The sequence below is a fragment of the Zootoca vivipara genome, chromosome 9 (assembly GCF_965207765.1).
Source record: "Zootoca vivipara chromosome 9, rZooViv2.hap1.1, whole genome shotgun sequence".
Lineage (NCBI taxonomy): Eukaryota > Metazoa > Chordata > Lepidosauria > Squamata > Lacertidae > Zootoca > Zootoca vivipara.
In genome coordinates, this window is record NC_142592.1 from 17,144,278 (window position 1) to 17,171,720 (window position 27,443).

The following is a 27,443-nucleotide window of genomic DNA, read 5'->3' on the forward strand; positions in this document are numbered from 1 at the left end:
GTACAGATTTCCAGCGAGAGGCGACTATTCCAAATACAACTGCCGTTTCTAAAAATAAAACAAAAAAAATAGATTGCTTTGTGGAAATGTCAGAATAAAAATGGAAATGTAACTGCATGCTTCCTTTATCCGCTGAGTGTTTCCCCCCTTGCCCTGGGATTGTGAGGAAGGAAGAGTTTTTGGGAGCTCAGGAATACTGCTTCTTGACAGGCGCTGCCTGAGGGTTGGACTAGAAGGAGACGTCATACCAGTGTAGAGGCATTGGGGGACGATTCCTCCACTGTGTCCCAGTCTCTCGGCAGGCTTCCCATATGGCTTTTTCTCCGTACCTTTGTCACCGTTTGCAAGTTTGGAGAGGGCATGTGAACAGGCAGCAACAGTGCAGAGGAAAAGAAACAAGAAACATTGGGTCAGGGGTGGCCGGCCCACCCTGCATGGCTGTAGGTCTTGTTGGCCAAGGCAGACCCCTGCTGGGGGCTGTACACATGGGTAATGCTACTCAGGAACCAGGTTGGTTTTAGAGGTGTATATTTGCAGTTTGTCCTACTTAGCTGCACACCTGTGGTCTCTCGACTTTTTGCCTAATTAAAAGGGGAGTTGCTTTCTGCACCAGGAAGGGATGTGATAGGATAATTGGTTAACTGAAACTGTATTTAGTTTGCTCAAATGTCTTGTAAGCTGCTGGTGAGGAGGAGTGATGGCTTGGAGCGATTGGCTGTTACGTTTTCAAAAATAAAACTAAGAAAAGATCTTGTGGACAGCTTTTTATTTCTGTGCTCCATTCGCTGCGCACACTCTGTGTTGATGAAGAAGTTCAACAGGGTCATGTTGTCTGCTGTATGTGGAACTGTGGTGAAGATCACTGGAATTAAGCTCCCCATCCTCCCTTCTGGCATCCACACTCCTGTGATGCAGCTGTATCTAGAATAGGAATTGGGACTCTCTGAGAATAGGAGTAGAACCTCTGGTCCTCCAGATGTTGTTAGACTCCAACCCCCATCAGCGTCCACTAGCATGGCCAGTGGTAATAGTCCAACAAGAGGGCCACAATCTCTGATCTTGTGTGTGTGTGTGTTTGCTTATTTATTACAAAGGGCACTGGAAATTAGGTATGTGATTCTGCTACATAACAACTATGAAGGATTTGATATTTAATTTGTCCTTACCTGTACGCTCTATCCTTCCTGCAAGGAGTGTATCCCATTTTATCCTCTGTTCTCAGCACAGAAACTCCGCTTCCGGTTTGGCAGAGAACTGCTCACTAGACCCGTTTGCACAACCTGCCATGTGCAGTGAATGCATATATTGGTGGTCGAATCACCTGGCTTCCCAATGCCATATGTTGCTCCTGGTTACCGACAGGTAGAGGAGCAAGGCAGCCAGGAGATTAGCTCTGCCTGCACCTTGTTGAGATCCCTGCTGTCTTGCACTCCCACCCTGTAACCAGGAGCAAGGCATGTTGTTGGGAAGCCGGTCAAGCGATGCCACCCTGCCCTTAGCAGTCTCTGCTGCGTAACTTGCTGTGCAAATTTCTCTGCTGCTTATATCATTCTTGCTGGGCAAGAGCGTGACATCTAACAAATAAACTAAGTTCAGCATTCTTTAACAGCGAACTCTTCAATTTATCCAAATTTCCAGCTATGATCGGGGAATAATATTTATTTCCTAGTGTTTCCCAAGCAATAGCTTTCCTTTAGTTTCCAACACAAGTTTTCACTTTTAGGTCACTGGTGAGTTCCCTACTTTTGTCTTTGGGCTACCCCTAAACCATGAATTGCTTTGAATCCTATCAGTTCCCAAATCTATTCCTTCTCACCTTCACTCCATTTACATCATAAGCAGTTTAAAACAGAGAGCAGAAGCTTTCAGATTTTTCTTCCGGCACATGTGTGAAGAGGACTAGGGAACATGTGAAGTCTGCTGTGGCTTGTTCTCGTAAGCAGGAAGCCATGCTTTCCCATTAAGTGTGAACTCAACAAATTTCTTTTGTTTTTAGGGCAGGAATGTCGAACCAGTGGCCTTCTATTTGTTGCTGAACTACAGCTCTCATCAGCTCCAACCAGCATGACCAAGGAAGATGGGAGTTTTAGTTCAGGGTCACAGTTAGATGCTGTGAGAGATGTATAACTTGGAACGAGTGTCCTCTCACTCACTATCGTTGCTATTTATAACAATACTAAGAGAAACTCATTTCTCTCCGTACCAGTTGTGCAGCTTGGAGTATCTCTCAGGAGTTACGGCTCATGAAGACTTAAGCGACAGAAAGGGCAAAGAACAATATGAACTGTGCCCCATTTTGGTTTCAACTTCGCATAAAACTGTGAGAACGACGCGAAGCCATGTCAGAGGTCCAGTCAGTACAGGTGCTTGTGCATCCTTGGGAAAAAAAGAGTCATTGCTGCACTTAAAGTCTCACTTGACACTTTTTTGGCATGTATCTGCTGTGAGAACATTTGCATCGAGTATCTGATTTCTGTTATGATAGTTCTCACAACCAGAAGTGTGTCTGGTGTGTCTAATGTCTTCCATAAGGCTGAGAAACCACAAACTGGTGCTTAGCTTCCTCGAAGCAAAGTTTTAGGCCTGGAAGCTATTAGAAAAATGACAATAAACATGATTTTAAAATCCAGGCTGCTTGCTGAGAGCAAGCTTGATTAGAAATGGACACAATCGTGCACATTGATTCTTCAACCTCCTTATACACCCCTAAGAATTAAACCATTTTCTCAGAAATATATCATAGACACCTGCTTTTATCTTGATGCACATTTATACAAGACGTAGGGAAATGATTTTGTTCTGGAAGGTACATCTGTAGACCTAGGGACGTAGAGAAATGTACATTTTCTCATTCATGATTTGAATGACAGTTCAACACAAGAACGTTGGCCTACAAATGTGACAATCTCTCTTATTTAATCACAACATTTGTGCCATTTTTCAAGAGATTTCAAGATTTGGGTGTCTTGTAGATTCCCAGACAATTTTTGTGATCTCCATTCACACTTAAGATAGAGATTTTAATTCTAAGAACCTCTTATTCCAAGTTCCTGTATGTTAACATCGACAAAGACTGGAAGGGAGTTGAGCTGGCCAGTTAACGCCCTCGGCAGCTGTGGCAAAAAAATATTAATTCAGGTAATACAACCGCCAGCACTGCCTGCATTTTAATGGTAGTTTCCATAGTTGTCATTTGATGTTTGGCTCTATGTCATGGCATGACATTTCATTTTCTGGCTATAATTAATATTTATTAGAAGTGTGACAATGTCCAATTTCACCCATTTTGTAGAGTAACTCGTGGTGGAATGAATAAACATCCCGGGTATGTTTCTGTTCACTAATCCACAAATATCATGAGATGGTGGAACATTAGAAGGCCATGTTACAAAAAATCTGAAAATGTAACGGGTAATATTGCTTGTCCTCCTCTTTTGGGGGGGGGGAAGGAAGTCATTTCTGAGCCTGTCATACCAGTTGTCCTCTCATTTACAAATTTCTGTCCACAACCACAAAACTGGTACAAAAGTCACAGTTGGTCCTTGTCAACATGAATGGCTGAAAATTTATTAATGGCTGAAAATTTATTAATACTAGTTCTCACCTGATGCATTGAAACAAATCACTGTCATCTTACCTGGTTATGGTCCTTATTATTTTCTCTTTTGCTGCGTTGCATTTTGCGATGGTGTTGTTTGTATTGTAGCTTACTATTCGCATTTTGCTTTTGTGGTTTTTATGCTTTAATACCTGGAAGCCACCTTGGTTTCACCATTGTTAGATGGAGATAAGTGAACAGTATATCATTAAACTAACCTAACTAAACCCAGAATAGGGGGAAATACCAAGTCGGAAGGTACAATGATGATTTGCTATGAGCTTTGAAAAAGGTTTCTTTGCCTAAGCTAGCAGTGACTTCCTCTTCACCGAAGAGACGCGGGCGGCGCTGTGGTCTAAACCAGTGGTCCTCAACCTTGGGCCTCCAGATGTTTTTGGCCTACAACTCCCATGGTCCCTAGCTAGCAGGACCAGTGGTCAGGGATGATGGGAATTGTAGTCTCAAAACATCTGGAGGCCCAAGGTTGAGGACCACTGGTCTAAACCACTGAACCTCTTGGGTTTGCCAATCGGAAGGCCGGCGGTTCAAATCCCCGCAACGGGGTGAGCTCCCGTCGCTCTTTCCCAGCTCCTGCCAACCTAGCAGTTCGAAAGCACACCAGTGCAAGTAGATAAATAGGTACCGCTGAGGTGGGAAGGTAAACGGCGTTTCCGTGTGCTCTGGTTTCTGTCACGGTGTCCTGTTGCACCAGAAGCGGTTTAGTCATGCTGGCCACATGACCCGGAAAGCAGTCTGTGGACAAATGCCAGCACCCTCGACCTGAAAGCGAGATGAGCGCCGCAACCTCAGTCGCCTTTGACTGGACTTAGCCGTCCAGGGGTCCTATACTGAAAGACTGAATGCTTATTGTGCTAAAAGTAAGGGAAACAACTCATATTACCTTGAATCAGATTTAAATAGAACCAAGTACACGCGAAGCTGGTATCATTTTAAATTGTGTTTAAGAATGGATTCCATAGTATTGTCATTCACACTCCAGCATGTACCAGTCTGGAAGCGTTATTTGAGGATGGAGGCCCCCATCTTGAGTCTCACCATCTGTTTTCATGAGAGGATTTAGTGCTTTTCTTTACACGATAAACCTCCTGCTCTGTAATAGTTGCTTAGTTTTATGAGGAGCCATTATCACTAGTTTGCTTTTGCAAAATGCTTTCCCATTAGCTCGCTACCTAATAAGGACAGGCAGGGCAAGGATGCCAAATGATAAAACCCATAAAAATCTGGAGACCTGCAGCTTATCACTAAAGTGGGAGGGAAACCACTTGAGGAGCTGCAACAGAAATTTCTCTGCCTGGCCGCCCCCAAGAGCATTCAGCCAACTAGGAAAAAGCTGTAATAGTTTTGGTGTTAATGTGAATGTAGGCATGCAGAATTACAGAATCGAGATCAGAATTAGGGCGTTTCAGTGGGCTTTAATTTTGATGCAGAATTGCTCTCTCACTCAGAGAACAGTGAAGTTGATGGAATCAGAATCATGCTGAACCTTGTTACTCAAGCACTGACTGGGGTCATGAGAAAACAAGCTGTACACATCTAAAAAATAGTCTTTATTTTTTGTGGGTGGAGGGGAGAATTGTAAAGGAAATATTTCCTCACACCTATCAAGCATGCCCTGCGAGCTTAAAAATGGTGGTCTGGGCAAGTATGGCTGCTGCTGTTGATTTTACCAGCGAAAATAAACTATGGGTGGTATTCAACTGTGGTTCTATTTAGATCCACCAAAGCTAATGAATGTGACTAACTTAGCTTCGTTAATTTCAATGGGTCTACTCTGAGTAGGACTTAGTTGAATACCACCCATGTGTTTCTTCCTATTGATTCTCTTCACATTTTGTGGATCATTTTATTAGAGTGTTTTTCAGTCAGGTCTTTTACTGGATAAATATTCATTGTAATTGATTCCCTATCACCCTGGTCAATTTCATGTGCAGGTGTTGTTGTTGTGGTTGTTATTTTGCACAATTCTAAACGAGAATGTATTGCTTCCTTTCAATGAAATATCAAATATAGTCAATATCGGAGAACCGTTTTTGAGAGGAAAGAGCAATCCTGATGAGGTTTTCCCTTCTCAGCCTTCAGAAAAGGAAGCCATGAAAATCCTCGCTGTGAAAAATGATGGACAACAAGCTTGAACTTGTATTCAGAACCATACTGCAGAGCTTAGACATTGTGTTAGTAGCCTTATCCTTTATTAATTTCTCTCATCCCTTTTTTAAGCCATCCAAGATGGCGGCCATCACCACCTCCGCAGGGAGAGAATTGCATAGCTGAATGAAGTACTTTATTTTGTCCATCCTGAGTCTTCCAACACATGGATTTACGTTTCTGTGTTTTGTCCCCCCGCCCTCAGGTCCCTGTGCAGTGGTCAGATATGGTCACTTTGAAAGCCAGAATGACCAACTACGGCTTGCCTAGATATCAATGGCTTACTCATGCTTGGAATTTCTTTCAGAGAGAGGTAAGTGGTCGAGCTGATACCAAAATAATACAGAACCATGGCAGAACAAAAATACTCATGAACCGTGAATAAAACATTAAAAAATACAAAACCAACCTGATGAATAACCCTGAAGACATGCATTTATTTGTTGGAAAGAGCAGCTGGATTAAGGGAACAATTGCAACTCCCCCCCCCCCCCGCTGCAGGGTATAATAATAATAATAATAATAATAATAATAATAATAATAATAATAATAATTTTTTTTGTACCCCGCCCATCTGGCTGAGTCTCCCCAGCCACTCTGGGGGGCTTCCAGTCGAATATCAAAACAATACAGCAATAGCACAATTACAAAAGTCACAAACAATACATAAACCACATCAAAAAATACACAACCGAATAGAAAACAATTTCGACATGAATCAAAATCTAAAACTAAGAATACATCCTTAATACAGTTTAAAATAACGTAGGTAAAAAATAACAGGAATTTAAACAAAAAAAAAACAAAATGGAGCCCTCTCTGCCCAGCAGCAGCAGAGGCAACAGTCCTTTATAAAGCCCTGGGCCAGGTGGTGAAATTGTGGTGTCTCCAAAGTATTTGTAGACCTGTTGTGCACAGTAGCCAGAGCAGAAGGCGAAGGATCAGGCAGATTGCTGTGCCACCATGGAGCTAGCAAAGCAATTGAGCTCCGTGCAGCCACATAATGGAAGCTGTCCTGGCATCCATCAGTTTCCAGCTCAGGGCTGCCCCCACACTAGAAAACCCCACACAGGGATCCTGCCAGCGACACTTCTGCTCACCCCCACATTTGGTGGGCAGAAGTGGGGAGTTCTACAGCAGCCCACAGGGAACATGATGGAGATGTCCGCCCATCCAATCCAGCACCATCCAGTTAAAAGGGGGGTTTGAACTGCTGTGCCACTAAGTTATGCTAAGGACAGGCATTGGAAATAGTACTGGGCTGGATGAATCTCAGGCCTGACCTAGGAGTCAGCTGCAAACAAAACGTTTTTAAGTGTTTTGTAATGTGCAATGTACAAATGCAACACAAGATGGCAACAGCGAGCTATGGCAATTTCAATGTATTTTTCAAAACTTTTTTTCCAAAAAAGCATTTTCACAGCGTTTTATAAAAATATGTGTGTAAATTCCACCCAATGGTGGGGGAGTTTAACGTTCATAAGTTGAAGTGAGAAGCTTTCCCACAAAATGAAAGCAAAGAGCTTGTCAGAGATTGCTAATACTGACTCTAGAGGTTTTTTAGTGTGAAACTTGAATGTCTAAAGTAGGGTTTGAGGTGGAAAGCGCAATGCTGAAGGACTGGAAATAGCCAGAAAGACTATTTCCGAACAGTTGCAAGTACTGTGTTTTGGATTGTTGATATGTTAAAATGGCCAGTTTTTGTTTGTGTTTAATTTATTGCATCAAACTTATGGTGAGAACAGCCCTGGTTTTGTATATTTTTGGATCCTTGCTGAGGGGAATCACAGCGCTGTTTGTTTGGTTTTTTAAAAGAAGAATGAGCTATTCTATAGCAAAAGCATGGAAGTGCACAAGGTAAAAGCCATTAATTCTAGATATGTGTCCAGGCGCAGGAAAAGAACACTTTAAATGCCTGTCATTCTCTTGCCCTGGTTGAAATCTGAAATCTATCACTGTTGCACAGATTTCCTGTTTATTTAAGCGTTTCCTGACCACATTTGATGTCTGTATTTGTTTTAGAAAGCACTCAATAGACAGAGCGTAGAATTAACAAGTTTAAAGTTGCACTCCTCTAAAGCTATGCAAGTGTTAGAAGAAATAGCAGCTTTTTATGAAGACAGAATGAAAGAATTCTGGTTTGCTTAATCTGAAAAAATAACTTCCTTTCTTGCACTCGGGTGACTGGATTTAAAAATGGAGTCCCTAACTTCTTCATCCAGAAAGCTCAGTTTCTGAAATAGCAGTGGGGAGTACTTGTGGAGAACTGCTGCCGTGATCAGTAATTGAGACTCCATCTCATGATGCTTTGCTCTAACTTAGGGCTGCCATTCATCTGGAATACAGCAGTTGGAGACAGTGTCTGGGTGGAAATTGCTGAAATGTCCTGGAAAATCTGGACGTATGGCAACCCATGTCAGAATCTCCTTAAAAATACAGAATTTCCTACTTACGAATTTAATGCGTTCCGAATGCACATTCGTAAGTTGAATTTTTTAAAAAAGTCGAATCCCATAGGAATGCATTGGGAGAAAAAAAATCGTAAGTCGAAGCAACCCTATCTAAAAATTCGTAAGTAGAAAAAAATCCTATCTAAACCGCATCCAAGATGGCGGACGGAGCTCTGTTCATAAGTAGAAACATTCGTAAGTAGAGTTATTCGTAAGTAGAGGTACCACTGTATCTCAGCATCTTCTTCTTCTTCTTTGCAAAAAAAGAAAAGAAAAGAAAAGAAAAAAAGCTCCACAACTTTTGTGTCCGGATTTTCACCTTTTGAAATACGGCAACCCTACTTTAAATGGGGGATTAAGTGAAAATGTGCAGAAGTGTTTTACCCAAATGCTCATTCAGAAATTAACCTGATCCTGCTTTCCAGTGAGCAAAATGACATCGCAATAAATCACATTTAAGTCATACTCAGAGTAGAGCCACTGAAATAAATGGACTCAAGTTAGCCATGCACACGGATTTAAATGGGTTTATACTGTGTGTGACTTCGGCTGCTACAAGATTTAGATTGGGCAGACACAGCCTTCCACTCACTACCTAGGCTCACTGGTGGCATCTCTGAAATAGGGTGTTCAAGGGGTGGGGCGGGATTGAGCCAGCCCAGGATCCACTGGATTGGGTCCAATCCAGACCCAATTGATGCTCCATCCCGGAGCTGGCTCAGGAATTATGCACCATCTTTCTCCAACACAACACCTTCCACTGCTGCTACTGTGAGGGCCCAGGCTGTGAGCACAAGTGGTCACTGCGTCGTGATGGCACCAAGGAGTTAGTATAGCTCTGCCGGTGGAATACAACTGCTTTATTGCTTGCACGGATGAATGACGGGAGTTTTTTTTTACACTTGCTCCCCTGGATGAGTCCGACCAACTCTCGTTGGCCATGGTTATTTGCTTGGCTGGTGAGACAAAGACACTGCTTTTCTCTGCTCAATAGCAAAACGATGGGCACTTGGCATTTGTTTTTGAAATGTTTCTGGAAACTCTTGTAATAATTTGGTGGACACGTCTCAGCTCTTTGAAAATATTTGTGCTTAGGATTTTCACAACACTCCTTTAATATAACCCACTCTTCTCCCCAAAACACTTCTAGCTATAAACCTGCCAAACACGTGTTTTTTGGTGTTGTTGTTTTTTTCCTTGCAGGGATAGAGCAGTATGTGCATAGCTGCCAAGTTTTCCCTTTTCTCGCGAGGAAGCCTATTCAGCATAAGGGAAAATCCCTTTAAAAAAGGGATAACTTGGCAGCTATGAGTATGTGTACAATCTTCCTATCTACACACACACACACACATGCATAGAGCAGAAGAGAGGATGTTGTTTCAGAGTGAACCCCAAAGGCCCAGCAATGCAATATCTATTAGTCCATTGCTTTGCAGAGCAAAAGTGTAAATGAGAGCTATTCAAAATAATGGAGCATGCTTTTTGCATAGAAACATGGGTCAAAACCAGGCTGTCTTTATTCTTAGAATAAATAGAAATAAGTCAGACATTTTATAACAGTAATGCTCAGAAACATGGATGTGTTTTTCACTCTCCAATGCAGACTGGAATATTTCAGAGTGAGACTCCCCCCCCCCCCCCCGTGAAGCTGCTTAATTGGAATTCATAGGTTATATCCAATGCTAGTCGTACTCAGAGTAAACCCACTGAAGTTATTGGACATGAAGTGCATTAATTGTAATAGGTTGACTCTGTGTATAACTTAGTTGGATGCAACCCCAGTTATTAGATTTAGCTGCCTTAATAGGAACTTGCTTCAGAAGGTTCCTTCAGAAAGTGTTCCGCCGTAGGTATCTATTGGCATTATTTATCTTGCATTGCCATACATTATCAGTTAGGACAGGGGTCAGCAAACTTTTTCAGCAGGGGGCCGGTCCTGTGGGGGGCCCAAACTATATTTGGGGGGTGGTGGTGAACGAATTCCTATGCCCCACAAATAACCCAGCGATGCATTTTAAATAAAAGCACACATTCTACTCATGTAAAAACAAGCTGATTCCCAGACTGCCTGCGGGCCGGATTTAGAAGACGATTGGGTCCCCGGGCCTTAGTTGGCTACCCATGAGTTAGGATCTGAATATTTCAGATCCCTTGTGCCCGTTCTCCCAGTTTTACACTGGACTTCATTTCTGCAAAGTAAGGAGACATGACAGTTAATTCTTGCCTTGCTGGGGCCTTTTGGTGTCAGTTTGAACTAATATTCTCCACTCTTTTCTTCTCTCTCTGCAAGTTGCACCTGACAAACTGACCTCTGGTCCACATAATCTCATGCCATAATGAATCTGTTAGTCTTTGAGAAAACATCACAGTTTTGTTTCAGTTGACCAGTGCTGTTCCTTTGAAAAATTTGTTGCTACGCACTTTGAAGCCCGTCTCTGTATCATGAGGACTAGAAACCTGTTTTAAAAAGAGCTGAGATTCTTAAGGTGCAGAATGCCCTTCTGCCTGATTTAAATGCCACAGAAGTGTCTGCCTATGAATAGAATTTCCTGCTGTAGTCCTTTCTTTAAAATTAGCCAGAACCCCAGCAGCACTCTCTCGCCAGATATACTTTGGAAATAGCGATACATATTAAATGTATCCCTGGCCAGGGGCAATCTTTTAGGAGGCTTAATTAGAAAAGCTGTCTTCCTATTATGGGACTATAACTGATTTGGTGTGTTTCCCGCTTTGAACATCCTGCTAACTATTTCTGACCACTTACAGATCAGCTATTGAGTGCGTTAGAGCTGCACTCATTCTCTGCCCTAATGAGGGCCTATCTTTTTATTTTACGGAAAGCAGATAATTTTAGTATGGAAAGGATGTTATTTTTTTTATAAAAAAAATACTCGGCTGTGTTTTATGCAGAGTTCTCTGACTTCCTGATATCAACTTGTTAAAAGAGTTATGCATCGCAAGACACAGGAATGAACCCGAGGTTAAGGGGAAAGTGTTTAATGACTACAAATCACACAATTTAGGGAGAGAGAGAAAGAGAGGATTCCACTTGAGCTTTCCTGGAGTTTATGGCTCATTTCTAGAGTAAGTGATTTGCATGTGTAGACCTTTTAACCACCCTCTGAAATAAATTCAGACAAGACTCAAATTTTAGGTTTGGTTTTTAGCAGAATTTAGGCCACAACTTTACTGATTGCAATCAAGTGAGTGGTTGCATAGGATCTGGTTCGACTAGCTCCCTGCACCCTTGCGGGTAGCGCTGACCCTGGGCACCAACCATAGGTCAGCCTTGGGTGAACACCTGGGACAGTGGCAAGCAGGAGCCCTGCTGGACCTCCACCCAGATGTCCCCTGGACTCTGGCTCCGGGCACAACCCCTCACAGGGAAAACCAACCATGAGTCCGTGGATTCCTTTAGAGGAATATTCAACGCATAGGGATGGCTAGGCGTCCTGCCACCCCTATCACCTGAACCAGGACATGTGCATGGGCTTAAATAGAGGTCCCTCAATCTCCTTAGCTGGCATCCCATTGGTCAGATTGCACCCAGGATCGAGGGAACATTTGGCCATCCAAACATTCCCACCCACAACACTGGGTCTGGTTGCCAGGTCGTACCACAACACGTGCCCTCTTGTTAGGGAGGACCCGATTTATTAATTTCAGCCAAGGTGGAAGGCTGACAAGCAGAAGGAAGTAGCCAGTTTGGCACACCAGAATATTTAGTTGAAGAGAGAAGTAAGGTGCATTTAAAGTCATACTAGGTTCCATACAGGGTGCAGGGTGGAAGGGGACCTCGAATTCTTCTTAATTCCCACGGAGCATCACACCCGTGCCATCTTCCTTTTGCAGTTTAAATGCTGTGGAGTTGTGTACTTCACGGACTGGCTGGAAATGACAGAGATGGACTGGCCTCCGGACTCCTGTTGCGTCAGGGAATTCCCAGGATGCTCCAAACAGGCGCACCATGAGGATCTCAGTGACCTTTACCAGGAGGTAAGGACGTCCACAGCATGTTTGTTTCTAAGCTTTGGAAGGTGGGAGCTTCTGTTATGGCAGTAGCTTCCCATGGAGGTCATTCAAACATCAGGAAGAGCTTTTGGACGGTAAGAGCAGTTCAACAGGGGAACAGTCTCCCTCAGGAGGTGGTGGACTTGCCTTCCTTCTTAAAAAAAATACAATTTTAATTACATTTTCTGTTTTACAATTTAGAATACTCATTTAAACATCCTTAAAATATCAGTGACTTCCCTTCTTCTCTTTCCATGGTTCATTTTGCATATCATAAATCCCTGCATATTTTACATAAACTAAACCGTTCAGTATTCCATTATTACATCCATCAAAACTTGTTCACACTGTTGAATTTATCTTAATGCTGCCCACCTTTTCAAGTGTACGAAATTTCCCCACATATATTCAATAAACATTTTCCAATCTTCTTTAAACGTATGTTCTTCTTGTTCTCTTATTCTATATGTTAAGTCCGCAAGCTGCGCATATCCCATCAGTTTAAGTTGCCATTCTTCTTTAGCTGCGACTTTGCTCATTTTACATTTTGGGGCTAACAAAACAGGGGGCTGCAGTAGTGGCCTACATAAACAACCTTTTTTGACACCTGGGAGTTTCTGTCTGAATTATCCCCAACAAAAAGGACTCTGGGTGTTGTTGTTGTTTTTTGGAAAAGTCCTTTAAACATTTTTTTTTTCAATTCATTGTGGATCATTTCCCAGTACTCTTTTACCCTTTTACAAGTCCACCACATATGAAAGAACGTTCGCTCAACCTCATTGCATCTCCAGCAGTTAATCTGATTCAGTCTTACACATCTTAGCAAGCCTACTCGGAGTTAGATACCATTTGTACATCATTTTCAAGTAGTTCTCCTTCAAAGAAAAACATCTCTGGACTCTCCTTCCTTGGAGGCATTTAAACAGAGGTTGGATAGCCATCTGTCATGGATGCTTTGGTTGAGATTCCTACATTGCCTACACAGAAGCACACACACACACACACACACACACAATTTCTTTTGTATGCTGCCTTTCCACAGTTCCAACCATGTTCAAGGCAGCTTAGAACATGAAAAGAATGCAGAACTACAGCATAACAAAAGTACAGTGGGACCTCGACTTACAAGCTCCTCGACATCCGACGTTTTCGACTTACGAGCGGAAAAAGTGGCCGCACGCTGACGATTTTCCCGACATCCCAACGGAAAACCCGTTCGCGGCTAGATGCGGTTTCCTCGACTTACGAATTTTTCCGTTTCCAATGCATTCCTATGGGAAACCGCTTTTCCTATGGGAAACTCGACTTACGAAGTTTTCGACCTACGAGTGTGCATTCGGAACGGATTAAATTTGTAAGTCGGGGTCCCACTGTAGTCATAAACAATTCAGTCTGGAATTTACCAGAGCCTGGCAAAGTCATCTCTGTCCCAAAGGGGTTCCAGCCGTAGCTGGAAATGGGCGCTCCTGGTCACTGAGAGCACCTGGGCCTCTGTTAACAATGTTGGATCCAGAAGTGCCCCTAAGCCACAAACCTGCTTCATATAGATCTTAAATGGCATAGGGGACAAGATGGAACCCTGTGGGACACTACAAGAAAGCTCTCATGGCGTTGAACCTTTTGGCAGCAAATTTCTAGGTAACCAGGCATAGGGCCTTCTTGGTAGTGGCGCCCGCCCTGTGGAACCTCCTCCCCGATGTCAGGGAAATAATAAACTAGCTGACTTTTAGAAAACATCTGAAGGCAGCCCTGTTTAGGGAAGTTTTTAATGTTTGATGTTTTATCGTGTTTTTAATATTCTGTTGGGAGCCGCCCAGAGTGGCTGGGGAGGCCCTGCCAGATGGGAGGGGTATAAGTAATAAATTATTATTATTGAAGACAGGAGTGCCTGGTGTGCTCTGGTCCATGGGGTCACGAAGAGTCGGACACAACTAAACGACTAAACAGAACAACTATTATTATTATTATTATTATTATTATTATTATTATGCCATTGGTTCAAAAATTCTGCTCTTCTAATTTGCCTCCTTGCACAGGTTTCATTTCCCTCACTTTAAAAACCCCAAACTCCAGTTGTAAGTTTCTGCATTGTGATAATAATATGCAAGCTACAAAAGACTTTTAATTTCACCTGCGGTGAATTAAATACCTCGCTCTTTTCATCATCTTCCCACTTCTTTTATCTGAAGATATGAAGTGTTTTGTGCATAGATTTGGATGGAGTATGAACCTTATGGCTATTAGTGAATAATTATAGGCGGTCCCATCAATGAGTCTCTATTTTCACTTGTCACATAGCTCCAAAGATCCCTCAGAAGTATGTGGAGAGCGTGGCCTTTTGAATCTCCACCATGAGAGACCTATCGCTTTCTTTTTCAACAGAATGCGCTTTCCTGTGAAAGGAACAAACTCATCTCATCATTTTGGGAGTTCATTAAAAATATCTGTATAGTGATATGGAGCTTTGGAGACTTTCTTCAAAGTCCTCAGAGATCTTGGCATCTTGGCTTTTTAATGAACATAATTTTTTTGTGACATCAAAAGGTTCAGTAGAAAATGGGGGAGGGGGAAGAGCTAGAACAGAGAAGGCTGTTTTATGACTAGGAAACTAAAAACTCTCTCTCTCTCTATCTCTCTCTCTCTTTCTCTCTTTCTCTCTTTAATTTATTGAAAATTATTGTCCTGTTCATTGGTGTTCCTACTCCCAGGATGGCTAGCTCATTAGTAATAATAATGCCATTAAATATCAGCATTTGAAAGCAGATAAAACGCTGGAACAGCAGAACAATAAAAAACAACACAAGACAGAATTAAAACCAACTCTAACAATAGACTAAAAGGCATGGGGTAAATGGGAAGAAAAGGCTTTTCCTGGCAGTGGGAGGTTGTAAGCATTAGTATCAGGCAACTTTCTCTGAGATGGGAGCGTTCCAAATGTTGGTACTGTGGTTGAGGGATTTACCCTCAGATCATAGGGAGTACCTGGAAAAGGACCTCTGAAGATGACCTCAATCGATGGGCAGGTTCCTGTGCCTCAAACTGTACATAGCTTTAAAGGAAAGTGTCAATACTTTGAATTGAATCGAACAATGTGTAGCAGAACAATATACAGTGGTACCTCGACTTACGAAGGCGATCTGTTCTGCGGCGCTCTTGGCAAGTCGAATACTTCATAAGTCGAAGCGTCCATTTTGCACATGCGCAAAGCATGATTTTGCGCTTTGCGTATGCGCAGACCACGTGCGCTGCTTCTGCGCATGCGGTGAAAAATACTTCCGGGTTAGCAGACTTTGGAAGTCGAAACCTTCGGAAGTCGAGGCATTCGTAAGTAGAGGTAGCACTGTAATACAAATGCTGCGGAGCAGTGCAACAGTTTCTTAGCACTGATGTGAAAGGCTTAAAAAGCCTATCAAGGTGAGAACCAGTGCAGGTACCAACTTTTTTTTGTAGATAGTCAGTGCAGAAGGATAACATGATCAGGTACCTCGACCCACAAAGACTCAAGGAGAGCTATGAATTCATCTTGATTTCTCCTAGGATAGGTATTCCATCAGGATAAGACCCTGTTGGGGCCCAAAGCCAGGCCTGAAACCAAGCTCCTAGGATGCTCAGACTAACACAACAAGCACCTTGCCGCAACAGGGAATATTTTCAGCCAGCTTGTATGATCTTTGGAGTCCTGGGTGGGCTTTTGGGCTGGTCCCATGCCTGATTCCTTAGGACAGATGGGATCACCTCCCACTTGTAAAATATATCAACTACTTCCCGAACCCAGCCAGTCAAGACACACGGCCAACAAGCCGATGATGATGATGATGATCATAATAATTTATTAATACCCTGCCCATCTGGGTGGGTTTCCCCAGCCACTCTGGGTGGCTCCCAACATAATATTAAAAGCATGATAAAACATCAAACATTAAAAGGGCTGCCTTCAGATGTCTTCTAAAAGTCTGATACAGTAGTTCTTTATTATGTTGGTGCTGCACCAAGAACCCAAGTGGGCGCAAAGCAGAAATATCAACTTGGCTGTGTCCATCTGGCTTCTCTTGTGGCTTCTAGGTCAGTACCCTTCTCCCAAATGAAGTCGTGGGTGATAGGTGTTTTGTTTTTATGGATTGACATTAAGCAGCAACACCAAAAGTGTTGTGAAAAAGATCTGGAGATTTGGGGTACCGACTTCCAATGGTGGTTGACCTTTCTCATCTCTCTTGGCCCACAGGGTTGTGGTAAAAAGATGTATACTTTCCTGAGAGGAACGAAACAACTGCAAGTGCTTCGATTTCTGGGGATATCGATTGGGGTCACCCAGATTCTGGCTATGATCCTCACTATTACTTTGCTGTGGGCTCTGTATTACGACCGACGAGGCCCAGGCCCAGATCAAATGCTGTCCTTGAAGAATGACACCACACAGGACCTGTCATGTCATTCAGTGGAGCTGCTGAAACCCAGCCTGACGAGGATTTTGGAGCACACATCCATGGCAAACAGCTTCACCACACACTTTGAAATGGAGGAGCTTTAGGGTGATCGCCCCTTTTGCTAATTGTACATTTGAAAAAGGAGTCTGAGGTCATCATTCTGATCCAGAGAAGAAAACAGAATGAATGGAGATGTTCTTGATGAATGACCGTGATCCCGGGCTCTTAACCTTTTTATTTCTCAAAACGTTTGTGACCTGAAGGTTCTAGCTATAGTTTTACCACTAAAATGTATCCATTGTTTTAAGTACTGAGAGTGAATAGGTTCTGTTTCGTGAGAAGATGTGCATTGTATAAAATGCTGATTGTAGCAGGGCCTTTAAACTTTTTTTTTTAAAAAAATAATCAACGTTTTAAAATTAAGCATCTGTCAAAAAGAACACATTCAGGTTATGACTTAAGGGCTCTTTGATTCTGTCTGAACTTTTAATTTTAAATGATTAGGTAAGAGTGTGGGCAGCTTGTTCAGCACTGAGAGCTGATCAGTGTTTTCACTTACTTGTAATTTAAGTAATTTTCATAATCATTTGAAGAAATGGTAGCTGGATGTGTTGCACTCTGATAATCTGATGTGTTGCAAGCTACAGCTGTTGGATATGTTGCACTCTGATAAGCTTCTTCAGGGGTTGTCAATCACAGCCGAAGGCAGACCCTTCAAAATCTGGAAAAGGGTCTAAAGCCATGAGGTTGGAAAACAGGGGTCTCTTTCTTTTTAAAGTGCTTCTTTCTTCCTTAGATTTTAGGGGGGGAAATCCAAGATAACCACCTTTCCCGCTCCGTGTACAGAACCCATCTAGACTGGCTTTTGAATCTTACTTTGATGTTTATGATGGGATCATCTTCTGCCACATCTGAGGGTGCCACGCTAATTTAAGGACTGTGGCATACACAATAGAGTGGAGTAGCTGCTGCTGCTCAGAATCTGCTGCCTGATGCAGTGCTCTCACTCTGGCCAATGGTAGGACCGGCCCTGGGTGAAACATATTCACCTGCGGCTTAGTGAAATCCATGTGCCTTAGCTTACCTGTGTAGCCACAGCCAGTGCAATTCCGAAGTCGGATCTTCGGATCTATTTCTCCCCCAGAATTTCAAAACCCTGAACATAAGTGGAACATCCAACCCTCCTCCCTTAGACGCACAAAGCCCATATCCCACGGGCAAACTAATTGTTGGTGCACAGTTAGTTCTTGGTAAGCTGATAGGACTTGATAAATTGCTGGGAAAGCCTATTTCAAACCCTCTGCTTGGACTTTGTGGGAATTGCCTCTAAAAGATCAGGGATGTTATCTGTATATAATAAGGCATGTGTATGTATAGCAGAACTGAAATCCATATTAACATTTTACTTAACACTTTTAGGTTTTGTAAAAAGACAAACGTGTGTTTTTTAGCAATGTCTTTATCTAGCTGTTTTTTTTTTAAAAAAAGAAATACCTGAAACATCTACTTTTAAAATGAATTTTTAACGTTCAAATTAAATTATGTGGTCCAGAGAGATTTTAAAAATACTAATAAATGAGTTATATCTGAAATACCCACTTTTAGGAGAGGAAATTAAGTGGTGAATGGTCTTGGAACTGGATTTATTGAAGAAAGATTCTACCTTCTTTCTAAGCAAGGGATCGTGAGGATGTCTTTAATCCTCCTTTTTCCTGCCCTGCTCATTTTTTTGTTCAGAATGTGTATGTTGTTAACTCTCTCATTGAAGCCAATGATACATACATGTGTCTAATTCTGGCTTGATTACTCTTCACTTTTGGTTTCCTTCCTGTAGCACATGACCTGGTTCATTTTCCTGAATCATATAGAGCTGTTTGTACCTGTAGAAAGCATTCTGTGGGCCACTGGCTCCCTGCTTGGAGCATACTTTAATCTACAGTGCATGGGGAGATGGATGGATGGCCAACAGCCCCAGCCTGGTGTCTTCCATATGTTGTTGGACTGCCACAACAGCCACACAAAGAATGCCCAATTATCATGGATGGTGGGAGTTGTAGTTCAAAACATCTAGGAGGCACCAGATTGGGGAAAGACAACCTTGTTTTTTGGAGTAGGAATTTGGAGTGGTTTATTGGACTGGGAATGAGCAACAGCTTGCCTTGCCTCCCCTTCTCTGGTGGCTTGGGTATAGACCCAAGTTTGTTGAAATGCCATTTTTTAATATCCTTGTTAACAAACCAGGATTATACACAGTGCTTTAAACAGCATTTCTCATTCTGGACATCTGCGGAGACTGCAATTTAACGGAGAAGCAAGTCTTCTCTGAAGCAACATGGTAAAGAGATTAAAATATATTTATTGAATTGCGAAAAGTGCATCTTACTGTATTTTATGTGTACTATCGAGTTACAGTCGTTTCCACCTAGCCACATTCTTGTTTCACGTGTTATAGTAGTTAATTTAAATGCTTGCCAATCCTATGGTAGCTGCTTAAAAGCTGACTGTGTGGCAAACGCAGGCACATGGCAAGCTGAACTTCTCTGCTTTCGAGCCAAGTTGGACACCCGTCCACTGCTGCTCAAAAATGGGTGTGTGGGGGTAACTCTGGGTGGAAACCAAAGGTTGGAGACTGCCGACTTTTGCATTCCCACCATAAACTTGAAGTGGCTGCCATGTGACTCTGGGGTATATTCTTTCCTCTTGAGCAGTTTCCCTCAGTGCCTGCAAAGTCAGACGAGGGAACTTCTCTTATGGGATGAAGCTAGCATTGCACTGGCCCCATGGAAATTTGTGTCCTCCTATGGTTTTAAAAATTGTTCCAGTTTGCACTCACAGTGCTTCAGGAGAGAGAGAGAAAGCTATGTGTAATGTTGCAGGCAATAAAACCACTACTGTCTTATATTTTGTCATGGCTTTATTTGAAATGTGAGCTGCCCTCCCGTTTTCCTAAGATTCTAGGATTCTCTTCTGTGCGTTGTAGACAGAAACTTTCGCCTTCTTTATATTTAGCTAATACAGTGGTACCTCGGTTTTCAAATGCCTCTGTAGTCGAACGTTTCAGAACTCAAAACGCCAAAAAACCCGGAAGTAAATGCCTCGGCTTTTGAATGTGCCTTGGGCGTCGAACAGGAAATGTGGCTTCCATTTTGAGTTTTCCGTATTGAGGCTTCTGCTTTCAGTTTTCGGTTTTCAAATGTTTCGGAACTCAAACGGACTTCCGGAATGGATTACGTTCGGAAACTGTATTACAGTAAGCCCACACCTTGTGCACATTCAGCTTTACACAAAGAAATATAAAAAAGGGGCTGGGTTTGTGAGGAAAATTACTTTGGCATTCACACCCACCATTGAACCCAGTGGGTTCAGGCTATACACAATTTTGGCTGCAGACGTGATCCCCGAAACGTAAGTCGTGGGCCTATTGTATAATTTTTTTGGGGGGGGGAGATCACTGCCTCTTTCAATGCAGAGGCCAACGCATTCTCCCACAAGGATGCCTTTGTTACCCTGTGGACCCAAGATAGTCCCTTTTGGGAAAGTTATCCCCCCATGCCCTCAAACCATAGCAGCTCAAAATAAGATCCCATGCAACAAGATGAGACAGTTCCCGTCTTAGAACCAGCATTGTAAAAGCTGCTTGCATTTTTTCAAGTGGTGTCGCTGCAGTGTTTTCACAGATAGCAGCACCTCACAAGCACCTAGGGTCCAATAACAAATATTTGCCTATAGAACAAATATTGAGAACTGCCAATCTTTTCTTTATTGCAGGCATGGAGAAATGTCTCTATCTCTCTAGTCCATGCCAATATTTCCTTTAAGAATCCCTGGAGCCGGGAGACAGAAAAGGTACTGTCAGTCATGTGGACCTCAGCGTGAATATTAACAGATACAAATGAGGTGAATGAACTCACACGAGTAATTTTGTAAATTTGGGTCTCTGTACTCCATCTGTACTTTCACTTCACTTAACAACAGAGCTTTGTCTAGACACATTAGATGGAAAGCTTTGGCAACACGTAAGTACAAATAGCTTGGAGAGATCATGTTTAACGGCACCCTTTTTTAATCTGCCAATTTACATAGGTGCCCACAACCTACTTTTTTAAAAAAATTAACTACAAAAATAGATGGGGATTTATTCCTGCCCATATGGAAGGCTTTCATGATTTCTATTGTAATTTTTCTCCCATACAGAAACATTTGCTTATGGCATATATCAGGATTTTCAATCAGTTGCCTCAAATTGCAAGTTTGCAAGATTGACTGCCTTCTGTCCCATGGTTTCACTTGCCCAAAGGGCCATTTTTCATTTGTGCTGAAATTTCATTTGCGCCTGGCTTTAGTGACTCTAAGCGTGCAGATTGTATCTTTTGCACCACAGCTTTCCTCTAGCCAACACTACACTGTAGCTTGTGGGATGTGGGTGGCGCTGTGGTCTAAACCACTGAGCCTCTTGGGCTTGCTGATCGGAAGGTCATCAGTTCGAATCCCTGCGACGGGGTGAGCTCCTGTTCCTCTGTCCCAGCTCCTGCCAACCTAGCAGTTTGAAAGCACACCAGTGCAAGTAGATAAATAGGTACTCCTGTGGCGGGAAGGTAAACGGTGTTTCTGTGCGCTCTGGCACTTGCCACAGTCCTCTGTGTGCCAGTAGCGGTTTAGTCATGCTGGCCACATGACCCAGAAAACTGTCTGTGGACAAACACTGGCTCCTTGGCCCTGAAAGTGAGATGAGTGTCGCAACTTAACCATCTGGGGGTCCTTTACCTTTTTAACCTTACACTGTGGCTTATGGTCAAGAAGTAGCCCATGCACATTAAATACCTGGAAGCAGAGATGCTTATACCATATCTCTTGGTCACTTTCTTTTGCTCATGACCAAGTAAAGGAGGAAGCAGTGTTGCCCTGAGCAGCTAAACAAGTTCGGGGAACCCCTTTGAGCCATCTGCAACTGAGAGGAGGGGGGCACATGCCAGTGGTGGGCAGAGTTAATTGTTGCTGGCATCCACCTGTCTCAAGAGACAATGGAGTGTGCCTCCGGGGGTGAAGTCAAATGGCTGGAGAATCACAGCACCTGCTGTGGCTGCAGAGACTGGTAACTTGTAACTGCTGCCTCCCTCGTTGCTTTTGCTGTGTTAGCAGCACTGAAGTGACGTCCCTGGGCCCAGGCCTGGGCTGCCCAAATGACAAGACCCCCCTCTTGGCCTTGCTGATATGACCCAAAGGAAAGCAGAGCAATACAGTTGGGACCCGCTTGGCTGCAGGAGTTGCTGGAAGGAGGCATACAATATGCCACCCACTGCAGATTTGGGTAGGGTTTACCCCTTTGCCTTTTCTTTTCCTGAAGGTGTTCTGCAAGGTACTGATTTCTCCTCGGGGTTTTGCTCCTGAAGCCTTTCTCACGAATGTATAGCTGCAAGGCTTAGGATCAGAGTTTCCCTTTTTCTAGATGGGCTGCCTTCCCAGGTTGACAACCCCCATCTGCTCCTGCAGAGTTAAAAGCCCCATGGCATTCACACAAAGCTATCCACGACACACAATTCACGCAGATTGATCCATCATATGCGTACAACTGCCCAAATCACCCTATCCACACAAGCCCATCCGGTCACACACACATCCATATACATAATGAGGAGCATGGCAGAATTAAGCTGGGACTTTTCAACCAAAATTGCAGTGCCTGCACTCGCACAAATGCAGTACAGTGGTATCTTGGTTCTCAAACACCTTGGTACTCGAACAACTTGGAACCCAAGCACTGCAAGTGTTCCAGTTTGCGAACTTTTTTCGGAAGCCAGACGTGCTCTGTTTTGAGTGTTCCGCTTCCGATTTGAGTGCCACACTTTATGCTGAGGTCTGTTTTTGCTTTTTAAAAAATTGCATTTTTGTGGCTCTTTTTGTTTTGTTTTTGTGACTGTGTGGAACCCAGTTCAGCTACTGATGGATTGATTGTGTGACTGCAGTACATTGTTTATTGCTTTCATTTTATGGATCAATGGTCTCGTTAGATAGTAAAATTCATGTTAAATTGCTGTTTTAGGGGTTGTTTTTAAAAAGCCTGGAACAGATTCATCCATTTTGCATTGCTTTCTATGGGAAAGCGCACCTTGTTTTTGGAACGCTTTGGTTTTGGAACAGACTTGCGGAACGGAATAAGTTTGAGAACCAAGGTATAGTCATATATGCACACATTGTCCCCTATTGTCCCCACAATATTAAGCACAGTTTCTCTATTTGCAGGATCCCTCCTGCTCTTTCTTCCCTCTTGTCTGCTTGGGCTTAACGGGGACACTTCCTCTTTGCAGCCTTGGTTCCACAACATGGTAGCAGCTGCCCCATGCTGTGGCATCCTTTGCTCCCAGACTATCGACTGGCATCATTTTCTAAGCAACTTCATTAACTTCTCATTACCAGAAGACCTGCTGTCTCAGGTGATTCCTAGGTGCTGGTGAAGATTGCCGAATGCTCCCAAAGACTCTAGAGTGCTCCCCCAAATTGTTGAGCACCCATGAATGCCACTACACAGAATTGCTGCATACAGTTGGCGAAGCGTCAGAGAAGTGGCCAAAGGGCGCAGCATCTGTGATCCCTATTCCTGCTGCTGCAAGATCACCAAAGGAGGGAGCGAGCCTGAGAAAGGTAAGTGGCTGGCAGTCCAGATCTGGGTCATGAGCCACCCATTCCCTACCTATGAGCTTGGTGGGGTGGGGTGGATCCATAAAAACACAAAAACAGCCTTCCACACAAAAAGCCTTAGCTTGATGAGAACCAGTGTGTGTGTGTGTGTGCCCATGGATGCTGCAGATACAATTTGTAGCACACTATTATCAGGTTGAATGTAGAAAGCCTTGATCTGAAAACCAATTGGATTTAACAGCCCCCTGCCTTATCCTCTTCCCACAACCAACCTTGCTCTTGGATTTGATCAGCGCTATGGCTGATGATGGGGGACCCAGGTGGCGCTGTGGTTAAACCACTGAGCCTAGGGCTTGCTGATCAGAAGGTCGGCGGTTCGAATCCCTGTGATGGGGTGAGCTCCCGTTGCTTGGTCCCAGCTCCTGCCAACCTAGCAGTTCAAAAGCTCGTCAAAGTGCAAGTAGATAAATAGTAACCGCTACAGCGGGAAGGTAAACGGCGTTTCCGTGTGCTGCTCTGGTTCGCCAGAAGTGGCTTTGTCATGCTGGCCACATGACCTGGAAACTATACGCCAGCTCCCTCGGCCAATAATGCGAGATGAGCGCGCAACCCCAGAGTCAGTCACGACTGGACCTAATGATCAGGGGTCCCTTTACCTTTACCCTTTATGGCTGATGATCCGGCTAGAGCTATGTGTGTACAGGTGCTGAATAGGATTTGAAATACAGGCACAAGCAAAGTGCTTCCTGAATGAGGTTATTGCAAAACCAGTTGTCCCATTCAAGCATGCAGAAGTTTTATTTAAATATTCCTCAGATGTCTGATTTATTCAGTGTAACACATCTTGTTATACCGCCTTTCCAAAGTACAATATGAATTTCAAATCTCCCCGCCCCCCCCCCCACTCCAAAATTGTCAAAAAGAAAAGAAAAGAAGCTCCAACAACCTTGGTTTCTTTTGTGTGATACACAGAAATAATTACATTTCATTTACAGCACAGATGCATTTTACACAGTCGCCAAGTCATTCACTACCGAAAAAACAGCATTTAAATCACCTAAAACACAAAAAGAAGTTTTAGCATCTGAATTTCAGAGGGGGGGTGAAATATAACATTTTTGCATGGGTGATGGGGCCTGCGAGGGTTGTGGAAAATCCTTACCAGATTCAAGAGCAGCTGGGGGAGAGAGGGTTGCATGAAGGCCACACTGCTGGAATGTAACCTGTTCTATAAGGAAGGTAGTGTCTTTAGAGACGGCATATTTAAATCCCAGCAGGGCTTCAATAGGGTACAGATTGGGGGTCTTGCACGCATCACAACATTGTGCTTCTGCTCCGTTTTCCTCTTGCACAAATGCCTTTTGTGAAACTGGTGTGGCAAATCTCTATGTTATAACCTGTTTTTGCATGCAGAGTGCATCTCCTAGATCAGGTCTTATGTCTCCAGGAGTTTTCTGTGGCTGCCATATTCTACGATCGGCAAATTTAACATTCATAAACTCAGTTCAGAAGTACAATGTTACTAAAAGAAGCAGAAGCTGTGGCAGTTTCAGACTCAGAAATTGACACAAATTGCAAACAAAGCGAATTATCGTCAAAGTCAATTGGAGGGAGAGTTTGTAAACCTTGAGCTGCCTTTGCTTGTTTTTTTTTAAGAGTCCAGAGCAGATCGCCCACTCCTTGCATGGTAAGGCAAGCTGGGGGCTACATCACCATTTTCCAATGCATTATATGAAAATGTTCATATTCCGCAGGAGTAAAGGGTTACAGCAGCAGGATGTCAAAATGGAACTGTGTTTCTGTGGTTGAAGAATGAAATGATTGCGTGGTTTCAGTGGAGTCACTTAGAAAGATTACAGCAGAGAGCAGAAGACTCTAGCTTTGCATATTATAAAAAACGTCAGTTGAGTAAAAGGGCCAGATGTAACTTGCAAATGCTGTAGACTCTTTCCAGTGTGCAGAAATGAATGAGTGTTTCCAATGCAAATGATTAAAATTATGCCTAAGTATCACAGCTTATCTGTCTTCTTTTATAAAACAAAAACAAAAAACCCCCACCAATTTGACCGTTTTGTTTAACGTTTCCTATGCAAACTCACCTGTCAGGAAGCCCCATTGAAAATCTTCTGCACAGACGCATAATATAACTGATGGGTTATCGGACTAGTTCAGTACCTGCCACAACGTCTCGTGTGAAATACCACCAATTGGTGCAAACAAGCCCTGGCAATGAGGGTGGGGGAGAGGGAGGAGGAGGAGGACTGGGCTGCTGCTTCCATAACAATTGTATAGAAGAAGGGATTTTAGTGGATGCCTCCATCTGCCTAGTTCTTAGGCACAGTTCTTAGCCCTGCTCTCTTTTTCACCTGGCCACCCTACTGGCAAAAGACTTACTTCTGGATGCACTCAGTACCAACAACTTAAGCGCTAAAATGAGCACATTTTGGAGAGGATAATTTCCAGGGCAGATATATAGGAGTGCAAGAAATCTACAATTTCTTTTATTAACCCTCCCAACCCCCCAACCCCACCTCTTTTAGAACCAGGCTCCCAAAAAGGAGTTATACCTGTGCAACCAATGATACCTGCATGAACATGTCTCTGTTGCTCTGGCTTAATCCCTGTGATCCTCTGCTCTTGTATGTATTACATTATGACAATTCATTTCATTTCCCCTTGATTCAATTTCAAGGGAGGGGGAGCCACACCAAAGGGAGATATTTCCCTGCCCACTCCGAGAACTATTACTCTTAATGCACTGATATAGGACGGCTAATCAGCCCAGAGGACTGGGCTGGGAGAACCTATAATTCTAACATACCACATCCCCTCTCTTATAAATGAGCCTCTGTTCCAATGTTGTGGCAATGTGAAATGTATTTGGGTGTGATGCTGGTCACAAAATGTTACAGTAAAAAGATGTAACTAACCCATACTAGACAAATTGTTTGGGAAGAGATGAGGATGGCATCTGATGACCAACATCCAATATATTATTTTTAATATGACATAATTGCAGACAAGAAACTTTGTAAGGACATCCTTACTTCCATACAGTAGTGTATTCAACGGCTAGATGAAGACACATCTGTCAATACACAATCATATAGGACCCATTCTAGCAGAGGTGCTATATAAATCTATTTAGTAGTTTCTTGAGAAGCACCTTCAGTGTTCGGTTACACGTTCTTACTTAGAAATATCTTGAAGATTTGAAATGATGAAAAACAACAACAACAACCCACCATGTTCCTAAACAAATTAGCAACGGTGGAGGAAAGTTACTTTTCTGGAAACAGCATTTTAAAAATCCTTTGGACAATGAAACAAACAAAAAGAAAAAGAAAAAAAGGACTTAAACAGTAAAGTTTGTGTATTGTTCCTACAATTATATGAGTAATCCTATTGGGGTACATCCTTTGATGTCACTGTTTTTTGTGTGTGTGCAAAATTAGGTCCGTTTCACCATTCATCCTTGTAAGGGTATTGCGTTACGAACTGTTTCCGACTACAGATTTGACAATCAAGTTTTCGTAATCCTCTGCAAAATTAACTTGCATGTATCCCAGTCCCCAGCTTTTCTAATAGCACAACATAACAGCGACGTTTTAGAGATGTTAATCACTAAACCAAGTGATTGTCACTTTGGATGAGATTTACATTGTATCACTGCACTAGGAAGACTGTTGTTTTCAGGAAACATAAAGGATGGTGTTCATAAAACAGGGTTTCTCAGTTAATTTATGGAAACCCTTGACATTCAAAGAGGATAGAAATGCAGCGAAAGGCAATGGTTGGCTTTAAGGAATTACAGGGTAATGAGAATTAAATAAACTTTTTTAAAAAAAGAAGAAACAAAAAACAAAACCCAAAAGCTAACATCTGTGAAACAAAAAATTTGCTTATGAAATTATTCAAAACATTTTCATACAACAGAAAATACTTTACTGTCTATCTGGGTGATTATTTTATCTGTGTAGCTGAATTTGTGCAGTTTTATACATAAAGGCCTGATTCCTGATACAACAGGTGTGTGTTGAATTATTGCAGTTGTAACAGTACCAAGGAAGCAAGCGAAAACAATGATCGATGCTAAACTAACTGAACACCTCAAGTTCACTAATGCATGTTTCGAGTGAGAAATACTTCATTCCCCCC

General features: G+C 42.8%; 1 protein-coding gene across 2 annotated transcripts in view; it reads left to right on the forward strand.

Annotated features, from left to right (window-relative positions):
- Window positions 1-19,548, forward strand: part of TSPAN12 (tetraspanin 12) — an 80,387-nt gene extending 60,839 nt beyond the window's left edge. For both annotated transcript variants that reach the window (XM_035126862.3, XM_035126863.3), the window contains exons 6-8: window positions 5,970-6,077; window positions 12,067-12,210; window positions 16,448-19,548. In XM_035126862.3, the coding sequence (XP_034982753.1) occupies window positions 5,970-6,077; window positions 12,067-12,210; window positions 16,448-16,753 (558 nt within the window). In that variant the 3' untranslated portion in view covers window positions 16,754-19,548. The remainder of the gene's footprint in view (window positions 1-5,969; window positions 6,078-12,066; window positions 12,211-16,447) is intronic.
- Window positions 19,549-27,443: the final 7,895 nt, after the last annotated feature.